This window comes from Notolepis coatsorum, assembly GCF_963971535.1.
Source record: "Notolepis coatsorum genome assembly, chromosome: 15".
Taxonomy (NCBI): domain Eukaryota; kingdom Metazoa; phylum Chordata; class Actinopteri; order Aulopiformes; family Paralepididae; genus Notolepis; species Notolepis coatsorum.
Window position 1 is genome coordinate 17,425,040 of NC_140179.1, and position 10,651 is coordinate 17,435,690.

Consider the following 10,651-nt stretch of genomic DNA (forward strand, 5'->3'; position numbering starts at 1 on the left):
GTTCTCATTCTAGCAGCCGCTATACCTCTCTGTTTCAGTCCTGTTCTCATTCTAGCAGCCTCTATACCTCTCTGTTTCAGTCCTGTTATCATTCTAGCAGCCTCTATACCTCTCTGTTTCAGTCCTGTTCTCATTCTAGCAGCCTCTACACCTCTCTGTTTCAGTCCTGTTCTCATTCTAGCAGCCTCTATACTTCTGTTTCAGTCCTGTTCTCATTCTAGCAGCCTCTATACATACCTCTGTTTCAGTCCTGTTCTCATTCTAGCAGCCTCTCTCTATTTCAGTCCTGTTCTCATTCTAGCAGCCTCTATACCTCTCTGTTTCAGTCTTGTTCTCATTCTAGCAGCCTCTATACCTCTGTTTCAGTCCTGTTCTCATTCTAGCAGCCTCTATACCCCTCTGTTTCAGTTCTGTTCTCATTTTAGCAGCCTCTATACCTCTCTGTTTCAGTCCTGTTCTCATTCTAGCAGCCTCTATACCTCTCTGTTTCAGTCCTGTTCTCATTTTAGCAGCCTCTATACCTCTCTGTTTCAGTCCTGTTCTCATTCTAGCAGCCTCTATACCACTCTGTTTCAGTCCTGTTCTCATTCTAGCAGCCTCTCTACCTCTGTTTCAGTCCTGTTCTCATTCTAGCAGCCTCTCTCTGTTTCTGTCCTGTTCTCATTCTAGCAGCCGCTATACCTCTCTGTTTCAGTCCTGTTCTCATTCTAGCAGCCTCTATACCTCTCTGTTTCAGTCCTGTTATCATTCTAGCAGCCTCTATACCTCTCTGTTTCAGTCCTGTTCTCATTCTAGCAGCCTCTACACCTCTCTGTTTCAGTCCTGTTCTCATTCTAGCAGCCTCTATACCTCTCTGTTTCAGTCCTGTTCTCATTCTAGCAGCATCTATACCTCTGTTTCAGTCCTGTTCTCATTCTAGCAGCCTCTATACCTCTCTGTTTCAGACCTGTTCTCATTCTAGCAGCCTCTATACCTCTCTGTTTCAGTCCTGTTCTCATTCTATCAGCCTCTATACCTCTGTTTCAGTCCTGTTCTCACTCTAGCAGCCTCTATACCTCTATGTTTCAGATCTGTTCTCATTCTAGCAGCCTCTATACATCTGTTTCAGTCCTGTTCTCATTCTAGCAGCCTCTATACCTCTCTGTTTCAGTCCTGTTCTCATTCTAGCAGCCTCTATATCTCTGTTTCAGTCCTGTTCTCATTCTAGCAGCCTCTATACCTCTCTGTTTCAGTCCTGTTCTCATTCAATAAGCCTCTATACCTCTCTGTTTCAGTCCTGTTCTCATTCTATTAGCCTATATACCTCTCTGTTTCAGTCCTGTTCTCATTCTAGCAGCCTCTATACCTCTCTGTTTCAGTCCTGTTCTCATTCTAGCAGCCTCTATACTTCTGTTTCAGTCCTGTTCTCATTCTAGCAGCCTCTATACATCTGTTTCAGTCCTGTTCTCATTCAATCAGCCTCTATACCTCCCCGTTTCAGTCCTGTTCTCATCCTAGCAGCCTCTATACCTCTCTGTTTCAGTCCTGTTCTCATTCTAGCAGCCTCTATACCTCTGTTTCAGTCCTGTTCTCATTCTAGCAGCCTCTCTCTGTTTCAGTCCTGTTCTCATTCTAGCAGCCTCTATACCTCTCTGTTTCAGTCTTGTTCTCATTCTAGCAGCCTCTATACCTCTGTTTCAGTCCTGTTCTCATTCTAGCAGCCTCTATACCCCTCTGTTTCAGTTCTGTTCTCCTTCTAGCAGCCTCTATACCTCTGTTTCAGCCCTGTTCTCATTCTAACAGCCTCTATACCTCTCTATTTCAGTCCTGTTCTCATTCTAGCAGCCTCTATACCTATCTGTTTCAGTCCTGTTCTCATTCTAGCAGCCTCTATACCTCTCTGTTTCAGTCCTGTTCTCATTCTAGCAGCCTCTCTACCTCTGTTTCAGTCCTGTTCTCATTCTAGCAGCCTCTCTCTGTTTCAGTCCTGTTCTCATTCTAGCAGCCTCTATACCTCTCTGTTTGAGTCCTGTTCTCATTCTAGCAGCCTCTATACCTCTGTTTCAGTCCTGTTCTCATTCTAGCAGCCTCTCTACCTCTGTTTCAGTCCTGTTCTCATTCTAGCAGCCTCTCTCTGTTTCAGTCCTGTTCTCATTCTAGCAGCCGCTATACCTCTCTGTTTCAGTCCTGTTCTCATTCTAGCAGCCTCTACACCTCTCCGTTTCAGTCCTGTTCTCATTCTAGCAACCTCTATACCTCTCTGTTTCAGTCCTGTTCTCATTCTAGCAGCATCTATACCTCTCTGTTTCAGTCCTGTTCTCATTCTAGCAGCCTCTATACATTTGTTTCAGTCCTGTTCTCATTCTAGCAGCCTCTATACCTCTCTGTTTCAGTCCTGTTCTCATTCTAGCAGCCTCTATACATCTGTTTCAGTCCTGTTCTCATTCTAGCAGCCTCTATACCTCTCTGTTTCAGTCCTGTTCTCATTCTAGCAGCCTCTATACCTCTCTGTTTCAGTCCTGTTCTCATTCTAGCAGCCTCTATACCTCTGTTTCAGTCCTGTTCTCATTCTAGCAGCCTCTATACCTCTCTGTTTCAGACCTGTTCTCATTCTAGCAGCCTCTATACCTCTCTGTTTCAGTCCTGTTCTCATTCTAGCAGCCTCTATACCTCTATGTTTCAGATCTGTTCTCATTCTAGCAGCCTATATGCCTCTCTGTTTCAGTCCTGTTCTCATTCTAGCAGCCTCTATACCTCTGTTTCAGTCCTGTTCTCAATCTAGCAGCCTCTATACCTCTCTGTTTCAGTCCTGTTCTCATTCTAGCAGCCTCTATACCTCTCTGTTTCAGTCCTGTTCTCATTCTAGCAGCCTATATACCCCTCTGTGTCAGTCCTGTTCTCATTCTAGCAGCCTCTATACCTCTGTTTCAGTCCTGTTCTCATTCTAGCAGCCTCTATACCTCTCTGTTTCAGTCCTGTTCTCATTCTAGCAGCCTCTATACCTCTCTGTTTCAGTCCTGTTCTCATTCTAGCAGCTTCTATACCTCTCTGTTCCATATTCACCAGACCGTTAGGAAGAGAGATTAATATTCACAGGGAGATCAACTCAATAGTTCAACTCAGTCACACTGTCTGTTCTACTTGTCCCTACAGTGTGGATCACTGTGGACAGAGCTGGATCAACCCTGAGTCTAGCTGTAAGAGATGTGAGTAGTGTGTGTGTGTGTGTGTGTGTGTGTGTGTGTGTGTGTGTGTGTGTGTGTGTGTGTGTGTGTGTGTGTGTGTGTGTGAGTGACGCGGATCAGTAACGCACGCCGTCTCTCGTCTCCATCCTCAGACGCTTGCGACCTCACGCTGGACCCCGACACGGCGGGGAGACACCTCTCTCTGTCCGAGGGCGACAGGAAGATGGCGCGAGTGCGACAGGCACAGCCGTACCCGGACCACCCGGAGCGGTTCGACCACTACTCCCAGGTCATGTGCCGCCAGGCGCTGACCGCGCGCTGCTACTGGGAAGTGGCGTGGAGCGGCGAGGTGAACGTGGCCGTGACCTACAGGGGCATCGGCCGGAAGGGCCGCGGCGACTACTGCCTGCTGGGCGCCAACGCCACGTCCTGGAGGCTGTACTGCGCCGCGGACCGCTACACGGTGTGGCACGACAAGAAGGAGGGCGCCGTGCCCTTGCGCCCCGCCGGCTCCCACACGGTGGCCGTGTACCTGGACTGGCCCGCCGGCACGCTGTCCTTCTACAGGGTCTCCTCACACACACTGACCCACATACACACCTTTCACTGCCGCTTCACCGAGCCCCTCTACCCAGCCTTCAGGGTCAGCAGGTGGAACGACTCCTCGGTGCTCCTGTGTTAAACAGCAGCCTCTCTGAGCCCCTCTACCCTGGGTTTAGGGTCTGTGTGTCGGGTCAAACAGCAGCCTCTACCCCGGGGTTTAGGGTCTGTGTGTCGGGTCAAACAGCAGCCTCTCTGAGCCTCTCTACCTGGATGAGCCGGGGAGTTATGTGAGGATCATGTTTTTCTAGTGCTTGTAACACCTGTTACGAACTGGCTCAAGCTCGCAACAAAAATGGGGAGACACGGGCACAATTTAAGAAATAACAAAATATTTATTCAAACTACCAAACTAATCAGCAGCCAATATATATGAGTATCAGTGTGTGTGCAGTGTGTGGATGTAGTGTATGTGCAGCATGAGTGTTGTAAGTGTAAAACAAAAGCACCAACCAAAGAATCAACCAAACCAAACAAAGGACCAAATGTGTGGGGAGTTCGCCAGAGAGATCAGAGGCAGCATCTCTCTAATATCCTGCCTGGGACACACCGGCCCAGGTGTGCCCCAATTAACCTGACGAGCCTTCCCCAGCTCTGCTCTGCCAGCTAGAGCAGAGGAAGCTAACACAATGTGGGGGAGGGTCGTCACACATCATACAGCCTCTGTTACTCGGGGGGAGAAGCTAGGAAGGATGGGGGCGGACCCCTACAAGGCCTGGATAACGCACTACCTGTCAGACCGACCACAGTTTGTCAGAATGGGCAGCTGTGTCTCAGAGACGGTGGTCAGCAGCACTAGGGCTCCACAGGGGACTGTTCTCGCTCCGTACCTGTTCACCCTCTACACGGCAGACTTCCTGTTCACCCTCTACACGGCAGACTTCAACTACAACACGGAGTCCTGCCACATCCAGAAGTATTCGGACGACACAGCGATTGTGGCGTGTGTGAGGAAGGGACAGGAGGGAGAGTACAGGGACCTGGTGGGAGCCTTCAGCGACTGGAGCGAACAGAACGGCCTACTCCTGAACGCAGATGGTTCTGGACTTCCGCAGGTCGAAACCACCTCTGCAACCGGTCAGCATACGGGGAAACACCATTGCGACGGTGCAGACATATAAGTATTTAGGTGTGCACCTGATTTTATTTTATTAGGGATCCCCATTAGCTGGTGCCATAGCAACCAGCTAGTCTTCCTGGGGTCCACACACAAAAAACCATACAAAAACAACTATTATTGCAAAAACTAAATTATTAAAAGCCAGTACACACAATGCATAATGATACTACTGTAACAATTAAGATAGCTAAAATTACATTACAGTGTAAAACAAAAACAAAAAAATTACTTTACAGTGTTAAAACAATTTAAAAACAATTTAAGATTATTTTAAAAAGTGAATCTACTGTAAATGCAGCAGAGGTTTTGAGGCAGGTTATTCCAAAGAGTTAATGCTCTAAAAATAAAAGATCTCCTTAAAGCGTTGGTTTTAGGACCTGGCAATTCAAGCTGCCCACTACTGGAACCTCTAGTGTAATGCTCCTGGACGACAAGCTGGCCTGGTCTGCAAACGCAGAAGCGCTCTACAGGAAGGGACAGAGCCGGCTGTTCTTCCTCAGGAGGCTCAGGTCTTTTAATGTGTGTGGGGAAATGTTGTACATGTTTTATCAGGCAGTGGTGGCAAGTGTGCTCCTCTATGCCGCTGTCTGCTGGGGTGGTAATACCACGGCCAGGGATGCCAGGCAGCTGGATAAGCAGGTCCAGACGGCTGGCTCAGTGGTGGGGAGGAGACTGGACCCACTGGGGACCGTGGTGGAGAGCCGCACGCAGAGCAAGCTGCTGGCCATCATGGACAATACCAACCTCTCCTCTCCACCCTGCTGGGGCAGAGCGGCAGTCAGTCTAGTGCGGGGGACCTTGACCTTTGACCTGTGGCTGTTGGTTGTTTGTTTCCTGTTCCCCACACCTGTTTTTATACACCTGTTTTATACACCCGTTTTTATACACCTGCTTTTATACACCTGCTTTTATTTTATCACGTTTTTATTATTATTACTGGTCGAATTTTTATCATACGCTTACTTTTTAATTCATGATACGGACATAATAATTGTGAACGACTGAGAAACTGTCTGTCTGTACAGTATATGTGTATTGTGTGAGCTACGAGATACCCTGAATTTCCCCAAGGGGATGAATAAAGTATCTATCTATCTATCTATCTATCTGGGTTTAGGGTCTCTTTGTGTCAGGTCCTCTACAGAGACATCAGGGACACCTCACTCCTGTTCGATGGAACACAACATCATGGCTTTCATTAGGATAGAGCAGCGGTTCTCACCCAAATTGCATTGGCAAGATAAAATATATATATATTTTTTTATGTTCTGGCAACATATTTTGGCTGTATAAAGGTGTTACGGTTAGGCATTATAATAGTGGACAGACGAACCCAGGAGCAGACCAGCAGAGGAGAGACGAAGACAAAAGTTGACTAAATGCTGAAAAGTGAGCAATGCTCCTTTAATGTTGGAACGAGTAGCTTACAAACAAAAAGAGAGGGCAAGTCTCCAAACGTGCTACTTGCCCTACAAAACATAAATACAAATAACTAATTATATCCTCCGTGACAAGGAGCGATAGATACTTCGACAAGACAGATTAAGCTACTTACAAACAAAGATCAGTGGGCGGCTAACAAGCAAACAAACACAAGACAGGAACCAGGAACATAGTGTAATGACGCAACAGGGAAGACAGGAACACAGGCATATATACAGACACTGATTGACACAGGAGGGTAATTAGGTGATTAGACTCAGCTGGGGAGACAGAGTGACACAGAACATTACCAGGTTGAAATATAAATACACACAAAACCAACACAGATAGGGAAGACATTAGACCAGGGAGTGTAACATCACAGACATCAAATGTAAATGTACAGACAACAGATTGATAAGAATCACATGAAACACATTAATAAATAAAGACAAGAGCTGCACCACCTGAATTAGTCCACAGGATGGCACAGCAATCTGGGGAGCGTTACATAAAGGTGTATTTGTAACCGATGGTTTAGCTTGCGTTGTATTCTGGTGTACTGTCAATAATCAAGCAGGACTGGATCTCAGGTTGTTTATTCACCCTGTGAAAACCCAAATAACACAGGAATTAATGTCTTGTCTTATCCTTTTTGGCCACAAGATGGCGCCTTGGTTCTTAGATTCTCTTCAACCAGAGAGAAACTCCACTTTAATTCACATTGAAATAGCACATTGAGTGAATAATACAACTCAATACCAAAAATAATACAATATGGGTCACTCATCCATCTGTTAAAACAGATACAAAATAATACAATATGGGTCACTCATCCATCTGTTAAAACAGATACAAAATAATACAATATGGGTCACTCATCCATCTGTTAAAACAGATACAAAATAATACAATATGCCAATAATAAGTTTGACTCATTACCTATTAAACAAATACATTAAAATAATAAACAAAACCATTGATAAGATTCAATCTTTACCTGTGAAAACCCAAATAACACAGGAATTAATGTCTTGTCTTATCCTTTTTGGCCACAAGATGGCGCCTTGGTTCTTAGATTCTAATGGGAAGACATGCAACAGGTCAGGGTTGAAGCCTACTCAATGTGTTACACAGAAAAGATCGTCACTTCTAAATAACTCCACAGAAAGTGCACAAAAGTTACTCTTCACCATAGGTAGTTAATGTATATAATCTGGTTCATTGCCCAGCAACTTATCCATACATTTACACCACAATAATGCTCTTTTAACCCAAAGATATGTCTAGAACCACAGAGCAGTCCTTACCTCTTAACAACCAGAGAGAAACTGGCGCGAGAGGGACGCACGCTCAGAAATGAGAGACGCGAGGGGAAATACGTCACTTCGGCAGGAAGTGACGATGTTTCAAAACAAAATACTTTTGATAATAAAATAATAATAATAAACAAAACAATGAAAAAAGGGTGTTTTGGCGAAATTCACAAGTAGGACATATTAACCTGTTACATATTGATAGTTGTAATGAAATGTTCTAATAAATATGCATGATCAAGTTCAACAACGTGTGCTTTTATTTTGATATTCCTTAATTCCACGTTGAAATTACATGGTACATTAACACATTCAGCGCCAATCACGACTATAGTCGGGTTATCTCGCCAGCGGTTGAGCACCAGAACCCGACTATACTCGGGTTTTCATAGTTCGTTTTTTCTTTTATTCGCTTTTAATATTCTATACAGTCTCACGGACCTCGGTGTATCATTGGGACTCATTCTGAGACCTCGAGAGTGCAATGCCGGCCGAATCCTGCTAGGTGGCAGTATCACCTACCCTTTGAAAACGTATTTCACACTGTGTGTTACATTTTATATGGTCCGGGTGGAGAATGGGACCCGGGCAAGTGAAACGCTTCATTCGAGCCACTTGGAACACGTCCAGCATACTTGATGCATAGTTTGTCCCATTTCATGTCAGGGACCCGATGGACATCAATACTGGAAATCGCGATCAGACAATTAGAATATTCAGCGCTCCATAACTCAGCTTCCAGGAATTAGCCCGGATCACTCTGAAACTATACAATATTCACCACGGGATAACACGCAAATGTTGGACGAGAGATAGTGACTGTCAAATGAGCCATAGTATTGTCTCTGTAACTGAGGGGTACAATTCCCTGACTGTATTAATCAAGTATGGTATCATTAAACCACTACCGTCTTATGTACATTATACTGGCCATACCGTACACAAGTATATGATGAGAACACTTCCCCACAATGAATCGGTTCTACACAAAGTTGTCTTTAAGTATTTATTAGCAGCAAGAATACATAATATACTTTAATCGAATGCACTTGTAAGGCAAAGGAATGTGCGTAGGCAAATCAATAATGAATGTCCATTCTCATATTACGCATGAGATAAGAATACAACCTGAATACTAGGAATTATATCTAGGGGATACTGGTAGGGGGGTTCCTACCGGTTGTAAGCCAGCAGGGGGAGCAAATGTTCGAATGCAAAGTCTGGTTCCACAGGGACTCAATAAGCTCCTGCGAGGGAAGACGGTATATTACTCCCTGCTCGGCAGACGAAAGGCAGCTGTAATCCCAGTGTGCGCGCAGCACAGGTGGAAGCCGGTCAGCCTCTCCAATAGAGACGGGCTCGAGTGATGTCCTCACGGGCAGGTCCCACAGCAGTGGGTGTTGACGATTCTTCTCCGCTCTAACAGCCTGGTCCAAAGCAATAATAATAATCCAGTCGGAAAGGGGCTCCGCATTCACCGGTGCAGATCCTCCGGTGCGCGGTACTCCACACCAACCAAGTTGAACTTGACGTTACTCAACCAAGCTCTGATACTCCACTATCCTATTCGCACGCGGCTATAAGTGCTCTATTTAGACACACAATTGCTCACTTCACTTGGTCTTTGACTCGTGATGAAGGCTTTTACTAGTAAGGAGCGAACGATACGTTGAACAAACGTATTAGGATAAAAACAAGACTCTATTTTGGGGCAATACGGACCCACTTCACCGCACGTTGCATAGTGGGTGAGGCTTCACTTGGGTAACTCGAACTCGAACTGACTGCGGACTGAACTACTTCTGTATTCACCTGCGCCATATTTATATGTTGGGGGAACAAACTAGTACCAGCCTTATTCCTGTCTCGTAGTCCTGGGCAGAACCGGGCATGTTGAGACAAGCCTTGACGGTAGCTTTGAACTCGACTCTGGGGGTAAGACACTGGCGCTGGTGGCACGCCATCCAATAAGAGAACGAAATATTATGGTCTGTAGTAGGTTAAAGGGATATTCCGTGTATATGTACAAAGAATACACAAGGGATATCAAACGATATACAAATATTATGCAATATATATCAATCAATAAATACATATATTCGGTTTAATCTGACCCTTTGTAACAGCCGCCTCCTAATTAGTCCCACCTAATTAGCTAAGCAGAGACAGATTAACCGCACTGTCCACTACTCAATGTCCGTTGTGAGGGTAGGCAGTTCACAAAGTCAGGGGTCATGGTCGTCATTAAGCGAGTCGGGGAGCCTTGGCGACTCTATCAGCCTCGCCACGGGTCGGTTGTATGTCCGCCCTTGGCCGAGCACTTCTGCCACTCTGACCTTTCCGTCGGCACCAGTGGTCACTTTGCTTACGCGGCCGGCCGGCCACGCAGCTCGGGGTAGTGACTGGTCTATGGTCATGACGACTGGACGGGATGAAGGGGGGCTTAGGAGGAAGCGGGCCTGAGACTGCTTTGATCTGTGCTTGGCTGTGCCTCCTCCTCCTCCGTCTGTTTCTCTTGTTTGCTCTGTACCCCGTCTGAGGAGGGGCCGGTCCCGGCCGCCCCGTCAAGGAGTCGCTTGGGGTGCTGGGTTCGAGGTCAGCTACGTCTGAAGCGCAGCTGAGGGGGGTGGAGTTCCGAACTCCCTCTGGTGCCCACGGTTCTCTCACGGGCCTCTCGCTTAATGTCAATAGCCTCTGCTGTACGAGGGAGTGGCCGGTGTCGCTCGCCTTTGTGTGTAGGCAGCGTGTAGACGTGGGTTGACTGTCAAGTCCGTAGAGGGGGCCCTGGAGCGTCCATCCCAGTCGGGTCTGAACCGCGACTGGGCATCCTTTGGGTTCGATGTGGGCCGCCTCAATTGGGAGAATGAGGTCCGCATGGTCGGAGCCGATGAGCAGGGTCGGTGTGGCGCCGTCGATAAGCGGTATAGGTAGTTGACGTAGGTGCACATACTTAGCCATCAGCTGTGGGATGGGGTAGGTGTACTGAGACAGGCCTATGTCGTGGCTGGTGAAGACGTTGGTTATACTAT

At 46.5% G+C, this 10,651-nt stretch overlaps 1 protein-coding gene across 1 annotated transcript in view; it reads left to right on the forward strand.

Moving 5' to 3' along the window:
- Window positions 1-4,191, forward strand: part of LOC311241446 (NACHT, LRR and PYD domains-containing protein 3-like) — a 43,173-nt gene extending 38,982 nt beyond the window's left edge. The window contains exons 12-13 of the mRNA XM_084330277.1: window positions 3,133-3,185; window positions 3,317-4,191. Coding sequence (XP_084186403.1) covers window positions 3,133-3,185; window positions 3,317-3,846 — 583 coding nt within the window. The 3' untranslated portion in view covers window positions 3,847-4,191. The remainder of the gene's footprint in view (window positions 1-3,132; window positions 3,186-3,316) is intronic.
- Window positions 4,192-10,651: the final 6,460 nt, after the last annotated feature.